Here is a 26,579-nt window from a genome sequence, read left to right as displayed (position 1 = left end):
CTTCTAATTTAAGGTTCACAATCACCTCACACAATGAAATAGTATGGGTATATTATACATTTCCTGAATCTTTACAGTCCTGTGAGTATTCCAGTTTTTGTGTTTTGTGTCCCTGATATTCCTAGATGCCACAGGGCTAAAAGAAAGTATATAGTTTAGGCGAACATTGCAGAAAGATGTGTGTTATTGACGGGTTGAAGAGCTCAAGTGACCTCTATATTTGTGAGAAATATCCACAACAGGGCTTGAATGAAAGCTAAGAAGGTCCCCTTTAAAATGATACCAAAGACAATATTATAGAACATTGAAAAATGTCCTGACCATGAGGCTAAACCAGGATATGCACCAGCGTCTAAAATGCAATTTAGTTTAGCGGGTGGTTAACTTCATGAGCTGATAACTGTGATACAGCTGCCACTCAGGAATGGTTATCATACCAAAATATCATCTACAGACATGGATCCTTTCAAAAATTATAAGTAAGTTTTGCCACCTTGAGTGTACCGAAATAGGAAATTTTGGGCTCTGGCCCATGGACTACTGGCAGTGAGGAGCTTCACTAGGGGGACATAGCACGTGGGAGGATCTTGCTATTCCCCCCCAGTTCCCCCTCCCCCTGAACAGGTGCCCCGACCGACCAGAGGAGGTGGTAGTGCAGTGACCAGGACACATACCAACTACCGGCTTCCCACACGCAGACATGGCCAATTGTGTCTGTAGGGACGCCTGACCAAGCCAGAGGCAACATAGGGATTCGAACCAGAATCCCTGTTACTAGGCAACGAGTAGACCGCTACGCTACCTGGACGCCCTAACCCAGGACCTTTCTTGCTGTGAGACTACCGTGCTAACCACTGCGCCACCATGCTGCCAAAAGTGACTTATAACACAAAAAACAAACAACAAAGCAAGAGCAATTCGTAGCAAGTCACCATAGTATGGTGCCATCTTCGATCTCATCACATGTTGGACAGAGTCGTGTGCACAGCTTTAAAAATAATTGGCACCATTTCTGAATTACATCACATCCGCATTCAGCGGAAAGGTTTTAAAATTTTAAGGACTCCTCACACCTGACCAACCCTCTACTCACCCTTTGGGTGAAAGGCTCCACAGTATTAAGACCAGAACATCTCATTTCCACAATAGCACTTACCCTGCAGCAATTCGCATCCTAAATGCTTCACTGGTTCTATTAACTTGTATAGACTGCTTGAGCACATACACTTTAATTTGTCACTTTAAGGGCATGGGCCATATGGGTTTCATTAGTGGAATTATTGTAATATTATTGTAATAATATGTTTTTGTGGCCACTCCTTATATGTATTGTGTGGTTATATGTTTACTGTTATCTTTGAGCGCACCGAAACAAATACCAAATCAACTGTAAAGTTGATATGGCAATAAATGATCAAATCTTGAATCTACAAGCAGGAAAGTCCAGGTAGGATTTTACTATAGGTTTGTCAGGGACAAAGCTGAGTATTTATGAGAAAACCAAAGTGGAGATTTATTTATTAAAACAATTTCAGTGATTTTTTTTCCTGTTGTGCTTGTGCTTTCTCTGACCTGTTCTCTTTTGTTTAGTTCTGTTTATCACTTTTACACTGTGCTAGGTTCTGCACTCCTCTTTTCTCCTGTTTTGTTTGGTTTGGTTTGGCTCTGCCCTTTGCTACTTTACTCTGCTCTGCTGTTATTTCTCCCTAATTCTTCTTTGTCCTGCTCTCATTTATATTCCTTCCTTATCCATGATAAGGGTGTTGAATTAGATCATGGCAGCTGAGTAGCACAGGTAACAGGAACATTAAATATAGGTTAAATACAGTGGGCACTGCTAGAGACAATGTTTTTTTCCCCCTGTTGGTTTATTTATTTTCTTCTGGTTAAATGGCTGCATTCTTCCACTTCCAGCTTTCATCCAAAGAGCTGCATTTTGCATCTGTATATATTTGTGGAAAGAATTGCTATTCCAGTCAAAAAAATTCAGTTGTGAACTTCCTTAAATATTTTAAATGCTGTCTAATTAATGCTGTACTTTCACTAGAAATGAATGGGCTTTTGATGAGTATTTGCTACGGACGTGATGTGTTCATGTCCCTTGATGTTCATGTCCCTTGTTTGTAATGGTAGAAATCAAAGAAGGTTGAATCAGTTCATCTGGACACAACGTTTATTGACAGATACCAACTAAATAGACATCCTAGTCATCTTCAGACTGATGTCACTTAGATGACTGATGAAACATATCTCTCAATAAACATTGTTTCCAGATGAACTGATTCATCCTTCTTTGATGTTCTTACCTGGATTATTGAATCAAGATGTAATGGTGGAAAGGCTTGAGAATTTCAAAGCGGGGTTAAAGGATAATTTTTGTTTTTTTACATCTTGTGTCTTATTTTCGTAGTTTTTGCCATCGTAGATATTGGTTACAGTGTCATTTTACTCACGGCTTCACCGTGGAAATCTAGGACATGGGACTACCACTAGATACAGCTTCACAACAGCATCTTATGGAGCATCGAGACATGAGGGTCAGACATGTTTCAATAAAGATCAGTTCAACCCAGTTATCTAAACACGTATTTGGAAGTGAAAAAGAAAGTGCAAGTTAAAAGCTATAACCTAAATGTCGAGTATTATCAACAATGGTCCACCACATTGCTGAGCTACTTGACCATCTTCCTTACCCGAGGCAGCAGTAATCTTAGATAACCTATGCAGTTTGTTGGCAGAAGATAATTTTCTCAATCTCGCTCTCCTTCATTGGACGCAGGTGTACATACATGTCAGTTTTTTTGAGTGTCAAGTGCACAGCCTAACAGATGTAAATTAAGTGCAAATAAAATGTAACTAGACTGAAAAGACATTTTTCATTTTGTGGAACGTTTAAGACTATATGTAGTAGCAAGCAGGCGATGTTGTAGCATGGCTGTATGGTTGAGGTGGCTGAGGTTTAAAGAGGAGCAGAGTAAGACAAGGAAATTAGGCAGCAGCAGTATCTAACTTGTGTTGTAGGCTCTGGTTGCTGAACAAGGTGTGTTTGTGTATGTGTGTGTTTGTGTGCACGCGCACACACACAGGGTGGGGATGGGGGTTGGGGGCGCAATAGTGAGGCTGGTTGCTGAGACAGCACTAGGTTTATTTATAGAGTACCAACCAGCCAGCCCTTGGATACCAGCAGCCAATCAGTTGACAGAAATGGGAGGGGATCCTGACCAATGACTGTGCAGGAAAGGGATTGTCAGACTAAGGACGTGTTTTGAGTGCCTTTTAGCCTCTCAGAGATGGCAGCACTTTTCTCAGCAAGCAGATCTACTCACCTATACAAGCATTCACCGCTCTCTCTCTCTCTCTCTCTCTCTCTCTCTCTCTCTCTCTCTCTCTCTCTCTCTCTCTCTCTCTCTCTCTCTCTCTCTCTCTCTCTCTCTCTCTCTCTCTCTCTCTCTCTCTCTCTCTCTCTCTCTCTCTCTGTGTCTCTCAAGCGGCATTTCTATGAGGAGAGCAGAACTCACTGCTAAATAACAAAATCCCCAACAACAGACAGCTGGAATTGTTTCAATTCCATTACAAAACTCAAATATTTTGCCTAATTAAAATGTTTAATTACAGGAGGGGCTGCCATATCCAAACTGTTGAGAATGAGTGCCGTTTAGACAGTACAAGAAATACACTCCCTTGGGCTCTGGCCCTATTTATTCATAAGAGTACCCTGGCAGAAACAATAGCTTGAGACTTTAAATAAAGCATATATTTAAGTTTACAAATTAAAACGACTCATCTCGGATGAAACTGTTACTATCCCAGTCTTTGTTGCCATGATCTAGTCAGGACTGCATGTGAAAGGTTTTGTTTTCTGAAGTGTTGAATGAACCATTTCTGTAACATACACACTGACAGACGGACGGCCTCGGTAGTCTGCACACTGACATCTGTTCTCACAGATCCTAGTTGAACAGATAAGATGAACTTTAAAGGTGGTGGACTGTATATTGCTGGAAAACGTGTCCTTTATATGTTGTGCTGTGTTGTGGGGGGTCTTTAAGGACACCCCCCTACCCTGAAAATCATGCCGACAAAGTCCCAAATATTTTAGGTGAAATTCAGAAGCCACTCCCTTTTTGGCCACCAAGAGAAGCCACGTTGTCTCTCAGCTGTCATCGTAGCGCCATCTGGTGGTGAAACACTGGTTGTAGCGCTGATGACGTGTTTCAAAATCCACTGCTGTGCAGAAGCACAATATCTTATAGAGAAAATTATTTTCTATCCATTCACTATTAACTATTTCCTTCTCTACTTCATGTTCAAATAGATTTTAACATCAAGCTTTTACAAAGTCAAACCAATGTGTGATGACCGTAGCCTACAGTAGTAATAGAATACTATTCTAATTAGTGTGTCGGGTTTGACTCAGCTCTGAGGTTAATAAGCCTTTGATACATATCGTTTGTTTTTATTCTATTGTCTGTTATGTGTTGTGGTATGTAATCAAAACAGAAAATGTCTAACATCTTGAGAAGTTGAGGTTTCTTGCATTTTATCATACTGAACAAATACATTAGCCAAGGCCCATTACTCATGGTAAATGTATTCACTGCTGTTGGTCAGCTGTTGGTCACTGTCTGATACAGTCCAGGAACACTGCTATCATCACTGCTATCAACACTGGTATCATCACTGCTATCATCATGTCACTCCATCAGTGGCCCTGCAATTTCTGTTGCCCCAGCTCAAAGCATTGTTTGCAAATGTGTATGGATGCAGGCAGACAAACACGCAGACAAACACACACACACACACACACACACACACACACACACACAACACACAATGCAGTCTGGTGCACAATACAATGAACAGAATAGTTTTTAATTTTTTAAATCTATTTATAGTATCTTTAATAGCTTTTTAAGTGCACTGCAAAAGTTAATTTGCACCTAGGGCAAGTTGACCAAGGATTCAACCAGCCAGAGAAAAAGAGGAGGAAAATGAGGTAATTACAGAAAGTTGAATCAGGTCATCTGGACAAATGTTTATTGAGAGAAACGTTTCATCACTCATTTAAGTGACCTCTTTAGTCTCAACTGACTACAGGTATCCCCACCCTTATAAACAATACAGTGGCATAACGACTGTAACCAAAGGTCAGTTCCATATGCAAATTATCGTGACCATTAAACTAGAGTTACAATGGCCACGTGTACTGTTCACGGAGGATTTGGGAATATTTGCAATCACAGCATTGTAAGATGGTGACAGAAGTACACTTAGGCCCCCTCCCTCAGTTCAGGGATGTGTCGTTCCCTCTTAACATAGATGGCCTCTTTGACTCCCCATTCAAACCATTGTTCCTCCCTATCAAGGATGTACACATCCTCATCCTTGAAAGAGTGGCCGCTGGTCCATAGATGGGTGTAGACTACGGAGTCCTGGCCTGACGGGTTCGCTCTCCTGTGTTGTGCCATCCTCTTGGCCAGCATCTGTTTGGTTTCCCCAATGTACAAGTCATGGCAATCATTGGCAGGACAGTGGCTCAGTGGTTAGCGTTGTCGCCTCACAGCAAGAAGGTCCTGGGTTCGGACCCTGGAGTTGTCCAACCTTGGGGTCATCCCAGGTCATCCTCTGTGTGGAGTTTGCATGTTCTCCCCATGTCTGCGATGGGTTTTCTCCAGGTACTCCGGTTTCCCCCACCATCAAAAGACATGCATGTTAGGGTTAATACTCCTGTCTGGGCCCCTGACCTGGCATGGCAAGGCATCGCAAGACGAACTGGAGTTGGTCCCTGGCTGCTGCATGGCAGCTGCCTACTGCTCCTAGCTACATAGCTAGGATGGGTTAAAAGATTTTCCCCATGGGGATCAATAAAGGAAATCAAAATAAAAAAAAATCATCCTGGCACTTAGCAGCGTGTATTGCTCTGTTTGTGCCAGGGGACCTGTTCCTTGGTGTGGACCAATTTCTGGCGCAGTGTGTTTTGGGGTTTCAAAGCAACTGAGATGCGGTGTTTAGAAAATACACATCTCAACTGTTCCGCCATGCCCGCCACATACAGAATCACCGCTGGTTTACGCTTAGACAGCTGTTGTCCTTCTCCTCTTCGATCGGCTGGTGCACTACTTAGGCATCTTCCTGGCTTTGACAAATGCGCAGTTAGGATGACCACATTTAACCAGGGCCTGTTTAATGTGGGATTTCTCCTCTTCCCTGACCGCTGTGTTGGTGGGGATATTGTCAGCTCGGTGGTGCAGCGTCCTGATGACTTCTAGTTTGTGCTCCAGTGGATGATGAGAGTCAAACTTTAAGTACTGATCAGTATGTGTTGGTTTACGGTAAACATCAACAATCAAATGTCCCCCATCACCAATTGCAATTTCACAGTCTCAGAAGGCTAACCTGTCTAACCTGTCATTTTTCACATCCTCCCTGGTGAACTTGATGTGGTTTTCCACAGAGTCAATGTGGTCGGTGAAATGTGGTACATCCTGAGATTTAAATTTTTTTTAAAAATTATTATTATTTTGTTGACATTTTCCACCTTTGTTGGATAGTGATAGTAGAGAGAGAGAGACAGGCAAGGCAGGGGAGAGAGAAGCGATGATATGCAGCAAAGGGCCTGGGCCAGACTTGAACTCAGGCCGCTACAGTAAGGACTCAGCCCCATGTGGTATGCACTCCAGGGTGCCCCCTGAGATTTAATTTTAACCCAGGTGTCGTCCACCTGGGTGGTGTCCCTAGATAGGACACCAGAATCCTCTTTTCCACTTCCTCCATATATAAGTTGGCCACTGCAGGTGAGACTCATGAACCCATAGCACACCCATGCCTCTGCCTATAGTACTGCCCCCTGTATGTGAAGTACGTGAACTAAAGATACAGCTTCAGAAGCTGACAATATCTGTTGTACATCTGTCACCATTTTACAATGCTGTGATTGCAACCATTCCCAAATCCTCCGTGAATAGTACACATGGCCATTTTAACTGTAGTTAATGGTCACAGCAATTTGCATATGAAACTGATTGTTGGTTTCGGTCATTATGCCTCTATATTGTTTATAAGGGTGGGGATACCTGCAGTCACTTGAGACTGAAGAGGTCACTTAGATGAGGGATGAAACATATTTCTCAATAAACGTTGTGTCCAGATGAATTGATTCAACCTTCTTTGATTCTCTTACCTGGATTATTGAGCATGCATAGAGAAGAAAGTGAGGTAAATTTCTCTCCCTGGTGACAAAAAAAATTAAGTTTGTCAGTTATTCCTTTCTAGGGTCGCTCGAGCCAGGAGATTGGGTGGATTACCTGCTCCTTTCTCTTGTGCCTGTGTTATCCAATGAAAGAAATTTAATTAGCTAGTAATTAAACTTTAATCAGCTGCTAATTATACCTCCACACACGTTTGATGGGTGCATTGACCATTTAAGCAATGACAGATCACTCATCACTTGATATATAAACCAAAAGTTATCGTAACCTACCATCAATTACAATTATCGTCAGTGGTAATGGTCATAAATCATCAAATTATAAATTGGTTTTAAAAATGACCCTTTCCTTCACATCTGAGGCTACCTCCATAATATCGGAAAGAAAACATAGCAATTTGTTTGGAACATCACTTGAGAAACCAATCCTGTCTAAATACGGCTTTAGATTGTAAAAAAAAAACCTTGATCTTATTTATTTATTTATTTGCATTCTGGGAGAAATAGGTCAAATACAGGATTCTCCTAACTGTACTTGAGAGTTCAGAACCCGATTTGGCTCTGGAATTTCTTCACAGTATAAGTAAATGCTGACAATGTACTGTAAGTGTAATAAAATTTTCACTTCACCTCCAAAGCAAATTCTCCAGTGTTATGTTAATGTGTGAACTTGGCAGCAACATTATACAAAATAGCAAATGTTACACTTCATAATTGTATTCATAAAACCAAGTATCGACTGGGTCCGGATTGACTTGCCATTTGGTCCGGATGTGGACCGAGGTCTGGCCTTTGAGAAGCCCTGGTTTACATGCGCCTTCTTGGTAACATCATACATCGTCATTGTCTCCACTTCCACTGTTACGTGGATGACGTCCAGCTCTACACCTCCACTAAATCCATCATCATTACAGCTTACTTCACTCTCACCAAATAACTCACTGAAAACAAATCGTGAATGCAAGCCAACTTCCTCAAATGAATTGTGATAAAACTGACATTATCATCATCGGTCCCAAATCCTTCACCAAAACCACTCACAACTTCTGACTTTCCATCAATAACTCCACTCTGTCCCCCTCTCCACACATTTACAACCTTGGAATCATTTTCGACAGCAACCTCGCCTTTGAACACCACATTAATCAAATCATCAGAACTGCCTTTTTCCCCCTAAAAAACATAGCTCATCTCCGCACACCACTCTCCTTCTCTGCTGCTGAAACCTTGATCCATGCCTTCATCACATCCAGATTTGATTGCTGCAACAGCATTCTCTACAGCTCATCATCCAAAGTCCTAAACAAACTCTGTTACATCCAGAACCCTGCTGCCCGCTTGCTCACTTACTTCCGCTCCCATAACCACATCACCCCTGTCCTCCAGAACCTCCAATTGCCCCCTGTCCCACAATGGATCAGATTCAAAGTCCCTCTTCTCATTCACAAATCCTTCCATAACCAGGCCCCCTCCTGCCTCCCCGACCTGCTCCACTACCAGACAGCATAAGAAAGATGTGGAGTTGCCATTTTGTTAAATGATTTGCTCCAATGCAAGGAGATATCTAGTGTCATAAAGCTGAACGTAGGCGCCAAAAAACAAATCTTAGTAACATTATGACATCTATAAAGAGAGACTGCACATTTATAATTTGGAACTGAGAAATGCAAGGCAGTCCTACTTCTCTGACATCACTGCCAAAAACATAATAATTTATGTGCCTTGTTTGCTACTGTTGACAGGCTAAAAAAAAACCCAGTGGCAGTAGCCTCTGAATTTCTGTCTACCAGGGCCTGCAGTGAATTTGCTTCCTTCAATGACAAAATTCAGAATATTGGACAGGCAGTCAGTGCCTCCATACTAGGTACATGGTATGTGTTTTCCCTGTGTCCACCTAAAATCAATTCAAATAGCAGGGCACAATTTGATCCCATTAGCTATAAAAACTTGGGAGGGCATTTTACAACATCTTAAATCCTCCTCCTGCTGCCTTGAGATTCTGCCAACAGGCTTTTTCAAAAATGTTTCTAATTGCATGGTCTCATATCTTCTACAAATTGTCAACACATCTCTTCTCAGGTTTCTTCTCACAGGCCATGAAAACTGCAGTCATCAAGTGACTCTTAAAAAATAAAAATTTTCTTTTCATTTCATTTCATTATTATTTATTCTGCTCATGGTAATGCACAGCTCCAGAAAGAAACAAGAAACATATCAAACACAGCTCAATTTACACATTCCATGGAGCAGGGCAAAGAAAATCTAGACACCAACAACAAATTATAGGCCAATATCAAACCTCATGTTTTTAAGTAAAACAATTGAAAAAGCTGTTTTCCAGCAGCTGAACAACTTTTTGGCAATAAACAAGAGTTTTGATGTCTTCCAGTCAGGATTTCGACCACACCACAGCACTGAGACTGCTCTTGGTAAGGTTTTTAATGACATCCACTTAAACACAGACAGTTGCAGCATCTCAGTCCTGGTATTATTGGATCTCCATGCTGCATTTGACACAGTTGACTACAACATATTACAGACCGATTGGAAAACTGGGTGGGACTTTCTGGCACAGCACTAAACTGGTTTGAATCCTACTTAAAGGACAGGTGCTACTTTGTGTCTGTAGGTAATTACTAAACTGAATGTGCAAAAATGACCTGTGGAGTTCCCCAAGGCTCCATTCTAGGGTCACTTTTGTTTAACATCTATATGCTCCTACTAGTTCAGATTATGGAAAACAACAAAATACATTACCATAATTATGCAGATGACACAAAGATTTACATAACCATATCACCAGGGGACTATAATCCCATACAAGCACTGAATAAGTGCTTTGAACAAATTAATGATTGGACGTCTCAGAATTTTCTTCAGTTAAACAAAGATGAAACTGAAGTAAAATCAAAGAATTGATTTTAATTATTATCTCAGTCAATTTAGGGGATACAGTCTTGGGAGTTAGACCATCCATCCATTATCCAAACTGTTTATCCTGCTCTCAGGGTCACGGGGTTGCTGCAGCCTATCCCAGCAGTCATTGAGCGGCAGGCGGGGGGAGACACCCTGGACAGGCCGCCAGGCCATCACAGGGCAGAGTTAGATCATTTTTCATGACATTGTTTGTCGAGTAATATTAGTTGGATTACTAGATGGTTAAACAGTTGGTTCACATTAATTCAGACATGTATAGAAACAAGAGTTACATTGAACTCTTCGAAGGAATGTTGGCATTTATGACTTAAGATAAGGTTAAGAGCACTTGGCAAAGTCCAGAGAGGGGGTTTTTAGGCATGTGTGTGTGCGCGCGCGTGCGTGTGTGTGCCTGCATATGAAAGAGATGGAGAGAGAGAGAGAGAGGGAGAGAGGGAATGAGATTTGAATTGGATCAGTTCAAGTCATTGTCCCGATAAAAGACAATGTATTTCACCTCAAACACACAATTCCCGTCTTCATCATATGACTAGGTGAAAAAGTTTTTACTCTGGTGTGAAAAAGTTCTCATCTTGTGTGGAGATGAGATTAAATCTTCCTGTGATCAACAGTAATGATGAGCTGGAAAGGTTGATAAGTGGTCCCATGTCCTGCTGTAAATTTGATTACCATGTCAAACGCATGGTTTGTTTGATGAGTTTCCTGTGTGGTTAATGTCAGTTTGGCACCTTTATGTGAGGTGATGAGAAGGCCACTTTGCAGGCCCAATTGATATATGACAAGACTACTCATTCTTATCTTTGCTGCTACAGTAGTAAGTAAGTAAGTAAATAAGTGTAAGTAAGTAAGAGCTTATTTATACAGCACCTTTTTAAACAAAGTTACAAGTGGTGCACAAGATAAAGATAAAAAGAATTATACATGTACAGTTACATACATACAATTATAAATTACAGCCCCTTTACAGAAAAGGCAAGTCGGTAGAGATGGGATTTGAGATTGTTTTTAAAGCTGTTCACAGACTCAGCTGATCTAACAGAGGGGGGGACTGTTCCAGGGGGATGGAGTCCTTACGGCAAAAGCACAGTCACCCTTGGATTTGCAGAGGGAGCAGGGTATAAATAAGAGACCCTTGGAAGTTCTGAGTGTCCTAGAGGTGGAGTAAGGATGCAAAAGTTTAGAAATGTATAAAGGCGCAGGACCATGTAGGGCCTTATATGTGATAAGCACTATCTTGAAGTCTATTCTATAATTTACTGGGAGCCAGTAAAAGGATGTGAATATTGGTGTTATGAGGGATCTAGGATTGGTATTGGTTAACAGCCTGTTGCAGCATTTTGCACAAGTTGCAGACGGGACAGGGCTGCTTGGCTGAGACAGGGGAAAAAGAGCATTGCAGTAGTCGAGGCATGAAAAAATGAGGGCAGTGGTTGCCAGCCTTTTCAAGTCATGCCGCTAGATTAATCAGGTTGGTGCCCCCCCCCCCCCACACACACACTGGGACATTTAACTCACAACACCCCAATGCAAACACATTGATTTCATTAAAGTGTCTGCCCAAGACTGTTCAGGGATTACTGTAATATTACACATGGAAGCTACCAAACTCACAAAGGAAGACCACTGCTTTGCCCACAGACAGAACTCGATTTTGGCATTTTTAGATTTATTGAAATAACAGCACCTTCTAAGGCAAACTATATCACTGTTTACAAGTGATGCAATGTAAAAACCATTCCCCAGTCAAAATATGTTGTGCTATTTATCCCACAGCACAATGAAACTGCCACCATGGGTTCCACGTCACAAATTGGGGTTGTTCATGCACAAGCGTGGCCTACTAGATGTTAGTTTTTGATATAGTCACTGTATACATGAACCTCAGTCCGTCTGGCTTCCCTTTACTGATTCCTGCATGCATGACAAACCCCAAATAGGCCCCCTCCTCGCGGTATTGACTGGACTTCACTTGTGGAGTTGGTGTAACTTGGGCAGCACTCAGCTGGCTAAGGCCTAACGGGACCGCGGACTGGCGGTTATAAAAATTCCACACATCCCTGGTTCATAAGTGCCTAACAAGTGGGCAGTCCAGACTCTCAATCCGACCATCACTTGGGTGCAACCTGAGGCGGATCCCATCGTCTTCACTCTTGTGTTGCCATGGAACTAGATCCTCTCAGGCCAAGCAGTTTGAACCTGATTACCACTTTAATCAAGGCTTTAGCGAATGGCTCCAAGAGTTATTTTTCTATCTCTTGGAATGGATCCTCGGACACGAGAGACGCCAACGACAACATAAACCTTGATCTGGACTACAACTGCTATTAGGCTGCTGTTGTCCTTGCTGGCCTTCAATTGCCACAACTCTCACGTCCTACGTAACACTTTATTTGAAGGGGTGTTTCCTTTTTCCCCCCTCCTTTCGCCTCACTTTCGTAAAGCTCAGCAGCTTTTTTAATTGTACCTAGTTACAATGAACATGCGTAAACGTTTTCGCCAAGCTTGTATGCATGGCTTGGTGAGGTATGGTGTGATGAGATCTTAACCTACATTTTATGTTAACAAATTATTGTTCATCCACATCATAAGGAAATCTATCAAATCGATTTACTCTCAGATGACAGTAGTTACTGAACAGGTCTTGGCTTCTCACCCACGCTACAGTGACTCACATTGGCTCGTTCTCTGGGGGAATGGACAACACAGCTAAAGGATCATTGGGGATCTCTGATAGCATGTTGATTTATTATCTACAAAAACGTGTTGAATGATTGGTGCATGTGCTTTGCTGCACACTGGCATAGAAAACTTTCTGCTCGCCCCGAAAGGGCGATGGGAGACTCCGAGCCTGGCCAACCGAAAATGCAGCAAATACACATTTTAGATGTGATACCTTTCGGAGCATCCGGGTAGCGTAGCGGTCTTTTCCGTTGCCTACCAACATGGGGAACGCCGGTTCGAATCCCTGTGTTACCTCCGGTTCGGTCAGGCGTCCCTACAGATACAATTTGCCGTGTCTGCGGGTGAGACGCAGGATGTGGGTATGTGTCCTGGTCGCTGCATTAGCGCTTCTTCTGGTCGGTCGGGGCGCCTGTTCAGGGGGGAAGGGGAACTGGGGGGAAGAGCGTGATCCTCCCACGTGCTACGTCCCCCCTGGCGAAACTCCTCACTGTCAGGTGTAAAGAAGCGGCTGGCAACTCCATATGTATCTGAAGAGACGTGGTAGTCTGCAGCTCTCCCTGTATCGGCAGAGGGGGTGGAGCAGAGATCGTGACGGCTCGGAAGAGTGAGGTAATTGGCCAAGTACAACTGGGGAGAAAAAAAAGGGGGGGGAGTGTGATACATGTTGCAATACGACGATAATGGAAATGTTTATTTTTTAAGCAAGTTTTTAATGTAAAGCTGACATCTGTTACTACTCACCCTGATTGGCCCACATTAAGTTATTACTTTGTGCACATGCCAGTGGCACATATCCACATTCACCCTCTTCTGTTAGAGCCTTGCCTCCACCACCAGACACTCCCACACTCCCATTACAGTGCCAGTCTTAACTGATGAATTATTTTTTGATTGATTGATTTAATGATTGATATGTACATTCTGCTTTCCAAAAGGAGCATTTTTAAAATTCAACTTGTTGGTAAATGCTCTTTTAAAATAAGATTAATCATCAGTAACTCCCCATCAGTACTTTCATCCAGTTCCTTCACAGTCTCTTTCACTTGCTGGCAAAACACCCCTGGTAATACCACAGAAAGGTGAATCAGTTCATCTGGACACAACGTTTATTGAGAGATACGTTTCATCACGTTTCATCACTCATCTAAGTGACCTCTTCAGTCTAAACTGACTGCAGGTGTGACCACCCTTATAAAAAATACAGTGGTATTTATTTAATCATTATCAGCTGGCAGTACTTACCAATTTTGTGACTCAATTATGTTTGAATTTACACAGTTTTCCCGTTTTTTGTATACTCAACTTTTTAGTTTAGAACTTGTGTACATGGGTCCTCAGATCCCTATGTTGTTAAAACCCCAAGATATTCTCTTACTCCATTATACATGTCCCTGTGTCTTGCTCACAGCTGGAGATAGAAAGTGGACAGGGGATTAACTACACTCAATCACACTAACTGAATAGCAGGGTGGTGTGAAGGTACCTGGTTGGGGAGATAAGCAAGTGTTTGAGAGGAAGAGGGTTACTTTAAATAAACTTTAATAAATATTTATTACAACTACTTTTGGTTTCCACAGATATATAGCAATTATCCAATGGCAGCAGATTAATTTCTGTCTACGAATTGCAGGGTCACACATTCTTACTTAATCTGTTCACATGGAGATAATAAACATGATTTGGAACCTAGTGCAATCTGGCAACTTTACCCTGCCACACATAATTACTTGATCCCAGTTGTAATGGCTTCTTTAGAAAAAGAATACTGTCTAACTACTACTACTACTACTACTACTACTTTCAACTGCTCCCGTTAGAGGTCGCCACAGCAAATCATCCATTTCCATCTCTTTCTGTCCTCTGCATCTTCTGCTGTCATGCCAGCCACCTGCATGTCCTCTCTCACCACATCCATAAACCTCCTCTTTGGCCTTCCTCTTTTCCTCTTCACTGGCAGCTCCATATTCGCATCCTTCTCCCAATATACCCAGCATCTCTCCTCCACACATGTCCAAGCCATCTCAATCTTGCCTCTCTTGCTTTGTCGCCAAACCGCCCAACCTGAGCTGTCCCTCTAATTTACTCATTCCTAATCCTGTCCTTCTTCATCACTCCCAATGAAAATCTTAGCATCTTCACCTCTGCCACCTCCAGCTCCACCTCCTGCCTTTTCATCAGTGCCACCATCTCCAAACCATATAACATAGCTGGTCTCACTACCATCTTGTAAATCTTCCCTTTAACTCTTGCTGGTACCCTTCTGTCGCAAATCACTCCTGACACTCTTCTCCACCCAACTCCACCCTGCCTGCACTCTCTTCTTCACCTCTCTTCCGCACTCCCCGTTACTTTGGACAGTTGACCCGAAGTATTTAAACTCATCCACCTTAGTCACGTCTACTACTTGCATCCTCACCATTCCACTGTCCTCCCTCTCATTCACGCATAGGTATTCTGTCTTGCTCCTACTGACTTTCATTCCTCTTCTCTCCAGTGCATACCTCCACCTCTCCAGGCTCTCCTCAACCTGCACCCTACTCTCGCTACAGATCACAATGTCATCCGCAAACATCATAGTCCACATAAACTCTTGCCTGATCTCGTCCGTCAACCTGTCCATCACCATTGCAAACTAGAAAGGGCTCAGAGCCAATCCTTGATGTAATCCCACCTCCACCTTGAACCCATCTGTTATTCCAGCTGCACACCTCACCACTGTCACACTATCCTTATACATATCCTGCACCATTCTTACATACTTTGCTGCCACTCCCCACTTCCTCATTCAATACTACACCTCCTCTCTTGGCACCCTGTCACATGCTTTTTCTAAATCCACAAAGACACAATGTAACTCCTCTAATCGTCATCTCTCCTCTTAACCTAGCTTCCACTCCTCTTTCCCATATCTGCATGCTGGGGCTGATCAACTTTATACCTCTGTAGTTGCTACAGCTCTGCACATTGCCCTTATTCTTGAAAATCGGTAGCAGTATGCTTCTCCACTCCTCAGGCATCCTCTCACTTTCCAAGATTGTGTTACAATCTAGTTAAAAACACCACTGCTATCTCTCCTAATCATCTCCATGCCCCCACAGGTATGACCGCCTTTCCATTCTTCTTCATGTTCATGCCTGCCCTCACTTCCTCCTTGCTCATCTACCACACTTCCTGATTCATTGTCCCCACATCATCCAGCCTTCTCTTGCTCTCATTTTCTTCATTCATCAGCCCCTCAAAGTACTCCTTCCACCTTCTCAACACTCTCTCCTCACTTGTCAGCACATTTCCATCTCTATCCTTCATCACCCTAACCTGCTGCAAATCCTTTCCAGCTCGGTCCCTCTGTCCAGCCAATCGGTACAGTCCTTTTCTCCTTCCTTAATGTCTAACTTCTCATAAAACTCACCATATGCCTTTTCTTTTGCTTTCGCCACCTCTCTCTTCACTTTACACCACACCTCCTGTCTACTTTCTTAATTTTTCTGACTGTCCCACTTATTCTTTGTCAACCTCTTCCTCTGTATACTTTCCTGTGCTTCCTCATTCCACCACCAAGTCTCCTTGTCTTCCTTCCTCTGTCCAGATGACACACCAAGTACCTTCCTATAGCTGTCTCCCTCACTACTTCTGCAGTGGTTGCCCAGCCATCAGTGCATGCCTTAACTCCTCCCTGAATGCCACACAAGTCTTCTTTCTTCAACTTCCAACACTGCATCATTGGCTGTCTTCCACTTCTTGGTCTCCAAAGTCATCCTACATACCACCATCTGATGCTACCTAGCTACATTCTCCCCTGTCACCACCTCATAGTCTCCAATCCCTTTCAGATTGTGCCTCCTGCATAAGCGCCATAAGTGCCACCTGTGTGCATATTACTCCACTCTTATAAGTCAGCCTATGTTCCGCCATCTTCTTAAAATATGTATTCACCACAGCCATTTCGATCTTTTCACAAAGACCACCCTGATCTCTCCTTCCACATTCCTCTCCTTGACACTTTAACTACCTATCACCTCCTCATCACCTTTCCCTTCACCAACATGCCCATTGAAGTCCGCTCCAATCACCACTTTCTCCGCCTTGGGTACACTCTCTGCTACTTCATCCAACTCACTCCAGAATTCTCTTCCATCCCACACCCAACTTGTGGGGCATGTGCACTGATAACATTCATCATCACACCTTTGATTTCCAGCTTCATACTCATCATTCTGTTTGACACTCTCTTCACCTCCAGCACTCTTGACATACTCTCCCTTCAGAATTAGCTCTACCTCATTTGTACTCCCATCCACACCATGGGAGAAGAGTTTGTACCCACCTCTGATGCTCCTGGCCTTACTCCCCTTCCACCTGGTTTCTTGCACACACAGTATATCTACCTTCCTTCTGTCCATCATATCAGCCAGCTCTCTTCCTTTACCAGTCATAGTGCCAACATTCAAAGTTCTGACTCTCACCTCCACACTCTTACCCTTCCTCTTATCCCACTACCTCTGGACATGCCTTCCCCCTCCTCTTCTTCTCAACAGTAGCAGTTTCCACCGGCACCCTGCTGGCCAACAGTACTGGTGGTGGTCATTGGTAACCCAGGCCTTGACCGATCCGGTATGGAAATCTGATTTTTGATCCTTATAAGCTTGACTTGGCAAAGGTTTTATGCCGGATGCCCTTCCTGATGCAACCCTCCCCATTTGTCCAGGCTTGGGACCGGCACTAAGAATGCACTGGCTTGTGTATTCTCAGTAGCTGGATTACTGTCTAACTACATATGGTAAGCATTTCATACACGAATGTAATGTAAGCTTGCCAAATGGTTTGGATTGCTCACAATAATAGATTTGGATATAGTTCTCAATTGGTCATTTTTCTTGTAGGCCTGTCAGGTCAATAATGTCTTAAGCCCTTTTTTGGTGGTATCCTGAAAAATGTCTTCAAGAGGGGTTCAAATGGGGTTCAGTCTTTGTTGTGATACAAACTAACTTTTCATCTTCTTTTTTTTGCCACTGATGCTAAAGGAAATTGAACTTGGTCCCATTCACAACAAAATAGGCTTTCTATCTGGTCTGGCAGAGCACTTTCTATACAAATGCTACCATTCACTGTTTACTCAAGGTTGCCTGAGGGCAGCTATTTGAAGGCTCCTCTCCAGCAGAGAGCGGCTGTGTCCTTTATTTGCATCAGTATTTCAGCAGTGCACTCATGCTCAAACCACCCTATATGTCAGTTCAGAAAGAATGTCAATTAATGTGTCTTTATCCAGAGAAAATATCTTACCCCATATTTGAAGCAATTTTATACTATTTAATGTTAGTTTGCTTTACCAGTGCAAGAAGTTCAGGATGTACATTCTGGACACACCTTAGAAGCATGCACTCAATTAGGGCTGTGAGTCAAACATTTTGAATTCTTACCTGTTACAGTTTCTCACCACAGGCAGGAGAAAGACAATGACATCAAATTTACATTACCTTGCTCTAATGTTGTGTAATGTGCACAGATAAATAGGCTTGCTAGCCCTTGGCTAACGGGTCGGACCCTTTAGTCGACTGGTTAACATTGTCGCCCGTGGTGTGAGAGAGCCTGTCCTGGCTGCGGCGGTTCTTGGGCTGCCCCCCTGAATTTGTTGGATGGTGAGACCGTAAGACCATCGGAAGCACGTGCGCCCAAATGCGTGAGGGAGCTGGTGTGCTGAAGTGTGGGGATGCGCTTCCCGAAGGAGTGGGTAGTGTAACATGCACTGATAAATAGACTCGCTAGTCCTTGACTACCGGGTCGGACCCTTTAGTCAACTGGTTAACGTTGTCGCCCGTGGTGCGGGAGATCTGGGTTCGTGTCCTGGGCTGCGGCGGTTCCCGGTCTGCCCCCCTGAATTCCCTACAGTTGTGTGCCCCAAATATGAAGCATAGAGAATGCCTTGTATAACCACCTAGACATGTTCACACAGTGAAATGGCAGTCTACTGAATAAGCAACATTTATGTTGTAGTGGAATTTGATGAGCGATCCTTATATTTTTGCAATAGAGTTGGTCTTAATAATTCATTGGCACATTGCTTTATGAACTCCTGACAACCACAGGCTAACTAGAGTGTGGGTAGGCCTAGATAAGAGGTCCTCACCTGTTTCGTTTGGGTACTGGCATGCAGTGGAAACAGTGATTGACTGGCCATCATCTGGCAAGGTGGGCGAATGCCAAAAGGGCCGAACGACCATGTGCCACTTTGACTGCTCAAATTAGATTACATTGCTCTAAAAAAGAATAAATATAAATTATTTTGTCTGATTTATATTCGGAATAACTTATTGACAAAACATTTTATATTGCCAATACTGTGTTTGTGTAGTGATTTTTTTTAGTGACGCTTTTGTGCTCTACAGTTTGGCTGTCGTACTCTATTTGTGTTTTGATGAAACTGTTCTGTCATGTACTTTGGCTGAAGGTCCAGCCTGTGTATTTGGGGTAAATGTGCCTTTAATTTACTAGTGGAATGTATCACGTCTTAGCCCCCATTTAACACTCTGCCAGTCTGCAATTATGTTCACTGTCGTCAACATAAAAGTCACTAGTTATTTAGTATGTTGGTTGTGTGTGTTCCCGAATTTCTGCATTGTAGATAGTCTATAGTATTTATCTCCAGCTTTCAGTTTTTCATGTTAATAACGTGGGCTGGTGTTGAGTTTGGAAATAGGGCCGGTATGTGTTGCAAACGATGCCAGTCTGTCAGTGACTGTAACTAGCTCCTCTGGCCTGCTGCAGAGTGATATTTAAGCAGCTCTACAATGCTGTTTATAACAACAACATTTTATTGGAAAGCTTTTAGCACATAAGGTCCTTAGTTTAGCTTTTAGCTGCATGAATGAGAAATTATTTTATTTGAATGATATACTTTTAATTTTTTCTTTTGTATAAGTTTCTATACACAATAAAATGAATTTAAATTAACAAATGACAAACCAAATTTTATTTTTCACCTCAGTAGCCAAAACGTGTGTATAAGAACCAGTCAGTACTACTAATGCTGAGTGTCAGTGTTGACACAGCTGCAGCTGTCAGTCAAAATCATTGGTTTGCTGTCAGTCACAAATTAACACAAAATGTACATATTATCCAGTTGTAATCTGTAGCACCGTTACATGTAGAATCTATGTTGAATATGTGAGAAAACTTCAGATCTGAGGCAGTGTGAAAACATAATAAGTGAAGGTGCGTTGTCCAAACTTGTTGAATAACATGTAATATATTATATATCCTATCAACAACTATATATCCTATGAACAAGTCAGGAGTTCATTTTCTTCACTTTGTGAAGGTAAAATGTGTGATTAATTTGAGATAGACTGTCAGTATTCTAATTCCATATTAATACATCAGGAATCAGGAACACTGTCATTTCACTTCATGCACTTGCATACATGCAATGAAACGAAATGCCGTTTCCCCCAGCCCACAGCAGTACATCACAAAGACAAAAACACATCCAAAAACCACAAGGACACACATATCCAAACTAACACATATATCCAAACTAAACAAAAAAATCACTGTCCAAGGGAACAAACGCCAGCCAGGATGAATGTCGGAACCGCTGTTCTGCATGAGCTAGCAGTTAGCTTAGCCCGCCCCACTTCCACGTCCTGTCAGACCGCCATCGGCGTTTCCTCCTCGGGTGCAGCTCCAGGCAGGCGCTGTGGTCCCCAGGGCCACCGGACCAAGCAGACCAAGCTCTCCCAGCCTATTCAGCACCAGCTCTCCCAGCCAGACACCCTCAACACTCCTCCCCACATTACATTTAATACATTTCATTATCATTTGGATTTGGAATCTGTAGTACTTTTATGTGCACAAGCTATATTTAATATGTGAGAAAAACTCAACATCTAATGCAGTGTGTTTTTTGCTTGTTTTTGTTTTCAAAGTGAAAATGTGCCGTTCAAACCGTGGCCTGATAGCCACTGTTCTGCAGAGCGGTGTCGGGCTGCAGACCAGCTGCTGGCAACCATTTGCATAGACTATACAAACGGCAAATATAATTACAGATTTATTGCTGATTCATAACAGAAATCATTAAGATTTAGTCATTTAATGAGTTTGCATGGTCTGTAGGGCAGAAGTCCTCCCAGGCTGCAAGCATTGTAAATTAAATGTATGGGGAGAATTTTGTCTCCCCTCCTGTCAAAAAAAAAACAACACAATTGCGCTGACGCCTGCTTTGTATGAGGTTCCCAGTTGAAAGCATTTGAATTAATTTGAATGCTTACCATTTTACAGACCACCGTAACACTAGAAAGGCTCGGCATGTACAATACCTTTTTACCAAAGTGTCATTAAATGGTACTAAAGTGTGATAATATTTAAAATCACAAATTTACAAGTGATGCATGCAGCCATTTCACACCTTATGAATTTCATATGCAAAGGGTATGAAACTTGATGCTGTACAGCTTTAATTTAGGAAACTTTTCAGTGTCCCTATTTTTATTTACAAAATAATCTTTTTATACCAATGAAAAGCATAGTATACTTAAAACACACTGTCAAGAACAAAGACTGTCAAAATACTACAGGAACACAGTGTCATACCTGCAAAGTATTTCCTGGTCCAAATCATGATGCACATATGTACTACAGATACCTGTAAGAAAGCTCTTCCAGTGTTTTTGTATTGTTTTTTATGGAAAGGTTGCACTTTGATTGCTCTCAACTCAGTACAGCGACCTGGCCTGTGTAAACAGCTGGCAGCATTACTGCTTCACTTGTTCCCAAAGTTGACAGAATTGCAACTTTTGGAGGTTTGGAACCAGAGAGGAAAACAAGATAAATCTACTTGGTCAAAGCAAAGAGGATAAACGAAAACAAACAAATGAAATGGTATCAATAGAGTTGACCTGTTTTTTTTTTGTTTTTTTTTTTTACAATGTGTTTGCGTATTATCACATTATGAACTAGAGGAATGCACTTAGTAGAATTCAGCTCTCCGCCAGGTGTACATATCTTCTCTTATCCGGTATGCGGACTTGGCAACAAAACTTTTGTTTGCCTGCTGGGAGAAGGGAAATACATGCACACATGGACACAAAAAAAACAATGTTTTTCCTGCCATTATAAGACTTTTGCGCAGCCCCCAAGTTGACTGAATGGGAAATATGGAAGAAAAAAGTTGTTAATATGCAGCTGTAGTGATAGATGACTACGATATAATTATGCTCTTGTAAATTTCATGGCACCACCTACTTTCGTAAGAACTTAAGCTATACCACATTAATCAGTTTCAGATCTGAAGTTACAAATTCTCAATTACATGGATTTCTATCTTTGCTTCAGAGAAACACACACTTTGCTGCATTTATTTAATTTCTCCATCCCTCTCATTGCTGTCCTGTCTTTATTCTTTGTGCACCGCCTCTCCTCTTGCATTCTTTGGCATGGCCTCTCTAACTATTTATCCCAACAGTGGTCACAATAAGGTCACAATTAAAACACAATCTCATCAAAACTAAACTACGTCACTCGCTTGCTCTCTCTGTCTGACTGACTGTCTGTCTCTCTGTCTGTCTCAGTAATAGCCTTCCTACTACCAAATATAGGTTTATCTTTAGAACATTGCCTCCCTTTAACCTTCCCTCAACAAGTCATTACATTATGATCTAAAGACAGCATTAAGCTAATATCAAAACCCCAAATAATGTTACTGAATATTTATTTTATATCAAATGTCACTAAAACTGTTAAACTTTACATACTACTTGCACAAAATATTTCTACTGAAAAATAAGACAGGTGTGTTGACAGGGGAAATAACCTGTCAGCAAAGCTAAATAGGGAGCAAGCAACCCGTTACTTTATTTAGGCTAGTAGGCTACTGATCCTTGGCCAATGCTAGTGGTAATATAAAGGTTAATGTTAAGTTGTACCCTGGAAATTTGAATTATTTCACAGCTCAAATGACACAGGAACAAAATGAATCATCATTAGTGTCAATAAAGTCTACATGTTGTGCAACAAGGTTAACTTTAATAGCTTATAGTGAACAACGCTAATCAGACAACTGCACTAATGTTACTTATAAGCCAATTATTTATGAAAATCAGCATCAGCAAAAATGCAGATGTTGACACACTCGCACACACATGCACACAATGTTCAAGTATTTACTCCATATCTTTAAACGACACAGATCAAGTAAGTGAAAAAGTGATAGTACATTGATAGTACATTGGAGTCTGAACTCACTTCTGTCTCTTCCTCTCTCCCTCTTTCTATCGTCATCCCAGAAGAGTCTGTATTGTCTGTCTATCTACTCCCCTCTCTTGTGCTCGCCTTTCTCTGCTGTCTTTGTATGTTGTGTCAGACCATTATGTACAAAACTGCTTCATAAGGACAGTGTTGGTGTGAGAGATTCGGCTGTTGGTGTGTTGAGGGAAGGCTCACATAACTTCACAGGTTGCAGCTTTTGAAGTTATACCCATTCAAATGCAATTGACAGGATTTGGGCCAAGGTCCTGTCTTTTGTGTCACCTTTGAGGCACATGGAGGCACATGTTATCAGCAGCAGATCTAGGAGACATCTGGGCCAGCAGCAGGGGTCACACAGGCTAGGAAGCCCTGTGCAGCCAACACAGTTTCTGTGGACTGATAGAGAGATGACCAAAGTTAGCATCTTGCTCAGGCCAGAGCTTCCCAGTCACGTCATCTCTCAGCTCTTATTAAAGTGCATGTTAAATTCAATACCAAAACGTTGCACAAATTGAAAAGGAAAATAAGCGCACATGAATTCAACATAATTTAGCATATATTCTATATAAACAAATTTTTTTTAACTCAAAATATTAATATGTACCAAAATAATATAACTCAAAACACAAATTCACTTTAATTCCTACAGTCACTCAAACATTAAAACATACAGTCCTGCTAACAACACTAACATAATCTACACAAAACCTTTCCACAACATTCAACACGTCACACTGTCTCAGGCCTTGTCCACACATGCAGGTATTCCTAAAAACGTAGCTTTGTGTTTGGTTTTGGTCTTTCGTCCACATGCAGACTGCCTTCTGGGTCACTGAGAATTGACCTTCTCGGTCACTCCTCCCAAGGTGAAGATGTTCACAAACTGTTTTCAGTGTTGACATGTAGACAGGAAAAACCGAGTTTCTGGTTTGTCGTTTGTTTTTTTTTCCAGGATTCTGATTGGCTAACATGGCTTGTTGGTTTCGCATGCTCTTGACAGCATTCATTTTCGTTTTCATTGGGACGGGGTTTTTTTTTAAACTGCTTGTGTGGACGGGATTTTTTTTTAAACATGGGAAGAAAATCCCCGTTTTCAAAAATACCGTGGAGGGGGGGTATTTTGACAGGGTGGGTAGGCTGCTTGAACAATGTGCTGATGTTAAAAATATTGCTTGCACTGTTGACTTCTTAATTACAGTTGCAGTCATTCTTCGTCAACAAAATGAAGCAGAAAGAGTTTCGGCCGCTCTGATGTCCGAGCGGAATAAACCGCCGTTCTTGCAATCCGCTCGTCATGTGGCTGGGAGGTTCGTATCCCAGATTCGCCGTAACCGGTCACGGCCAGAGCATCCACTGGGTAAGGCATTCATTAGGCCACCCTTACCCGAGGGATAGTGGGTGTAGATCGGTGTAGTGTTCGGAGACTCATCATTCTCCAGCGACCCCTCTGGCTCATCCGGGCGCCTGCAGCCAAGCAACCGAACGCATTCTCCCTACGTCTCCTTCGCGGCCTCAAGGTAATGAAATCTATGCGAGGCTTCAGCGTGTAAAACAGCAAGAGCAGCGACATGAGCTTGAAGGAAGCTGGTGTTACTACTATCTCCTTCCTGTGGAAACGTGAGCCAGAGGAGATATTCGACAAGCGTTCCGGCCATATGCCATTGGGTTAATCGGGTGGGATAAGGGGAAAAACTAGAAATACATTTATAGATTTTTTTTTAAGTAAGTAGGAGGAAGAGTTTCAAGTTTGTCATATGTCATAGCAGGTTTACCCTCATTATTCTCACCATGGAATGCTTGTGGTGCTAGCTCAACACTAGATATCAAAGTGCAAAGAACAAGATACATGTACAGAAACAGTGAGTGAAGACTGTGGATGTACTTGTCTGGACAGTGTGCTACAGTATAGGATGTCTGTAAGGTGACATATGCAATGGTGTTGTAAATGGTGAAGTTGTGCAAATTTCAGATTGTGCAGTCGGTAACAGTAACAGTATTCTGAATAAAATCATACAGAAGTAAGCCTGGCTTCCCTGAATTTGATCCTAAATATCTCTGTGTGCAGCTGGGTCATTAAAGCCTTTCCAAAAACAAAGAATATCAGACTTACTGTTCTTCCTTTAATATGTGTCAGTATGAATAAGTCAGCCTCTGTAGGAGTTAAATAAATGTAACCTGTTACCTGTATAAGTCTTCTCAATGGTGTTTGGTAAACCGTTGAATTATTTCATGTTTATATGGCTGTGACTATAATGTGTTGCAGCATACTTCTGTGTACCTCTGTTGCTCTCTGTGTTGGTGGAACTATTTTAATATGATATCAATATTGTAAGTTTATTGTAAGTTTACGTCTGTGTACCTCTGTTGCTCTGTGTGTTGGTGGAACATGAAGGAACAACATTCATTCATGTTGTGCAGAACCATGTGGTGGAGTCACACTGTGTTTTTGTCACCCTGTATTTGCATTGTACCTGAGTAGAGCTGTCAGTCATTCTTCTTTAGTGGCTCAGGGTTCGAGATCTCAGTTTACTCCAGTGACCTCAGTCAACAGTCTCAACAGTTTCAACTCACATGGCATAAGGAGGCTAAGATGAGCACATCATGCTGAAGCAAATTCGTTTTTGACATAGGCGTGTTTATTTTTCCCTCTGGCAACATAGCCTCATAACGCCCCTCTCCCTATTTTTCCTCAGGTGGAAGTAGCTCAGGATGTCCTCCCACCTCCTCCTCCTCCTCTTCCTCAGTTGCCCAGGGCTTCTCCCCCGCTGAGCCAGCCATGACCAGCCAACACGCACACACTCATCCCTCCTTCAGCTCGATCCACTCCATGGCTGAGCAGCAGCAGGTACTGCTACCCACACACACACACACACACACACACACACACACACACACACACACACACACACACACACACACACACACACACACAGTTCCAAAGCAGCAGCATGGATGGACTGACACCCCTCACACACTTCTCACCTCCCACTGTAAGACATGGAAAGAGCCTTGTCAAAAACCAATATCGTCATGTTCATGATGAGAAGGTTTCTGTCCAACATTTCACACTCAGCCAGCCAGTCACTATCGCCAACTTCATGTAACGTGTTTAGTGTTTCATGTGCAACGAATGTCTTAGATTTAATTTACAAAGCTCAAGACTGTTTGTCTTTGTGAAATAAGAATTAGCACTTTTTCAAAATGGTTTATAGGCAACAGTGTTGATACATCATTTAGTCACACTAATCACAAGCCTCATTTATTAAAATTATTAGTTGTAGAAACTTTATTTTGCAGTGCTAAATATTTGTTGTTTTTTATTACCCAATAGTGATTTTACATTCCTCATACTGTGAAAAAAATTTTGTATACAAGATCTCAAGTTAGATAACTATCCCACACAGATTCAAATTAGAAATGACTTCACAAAAAAAAGCCCCTTTTTTTTGTAAAGTCATTTCTAATTTGGAAATAAAAGTCATCATTTGAACAACATCTTGATGGGAGCGTTGTG

The 26,579-nt window shown here is 42.1% G+C and overlaps 1 protein-coding gene across 1 annotated transcript in view; it reads left to right on the top strand.

The window, feature by feature from the left end:
- dyrk1b (dual-specificity tyrosine-(Y)-phosphorylation regulated kinase 1B) overlaps positions 1 to 26,579 on the top strand; it is a 156,856-nt gene that overhangs the window by 31,235 nt on the left and 99,042 nt on the right. The window contains exon 2 of the mRNA XM_056285878.1: positions 25,759 to 25,910. Within this exon, the coding sequence (XP_056141853.1) occupies positions 25,759 to 25,910 (152 nt within the window). The remainder of the gene's footprint in view (positions 1 to 25,758; positions 25,911 to 26,579) is intronic.

This window comes from Lampris incognitus, chromosome 9 (assembly GCF_029633865.1).
Source record: "Lampris incognitus isolate fLamInc1 chromosome 9, fLamInc1.hap2, whole genome shotgun sequence".
Classification (NCBI taxonomy): domain Eukaryota; kingdom Metazoa; phylum Chordata; class Actinopteri; order Lampriformes; family Lampridae; genus Lampris; species Lampris incognitus.
The sequence above is the reverse complement of the archived record's forward strand: the minus strand, read 5'-3'. Positions and strand labels throughout refer to the sequence as shown.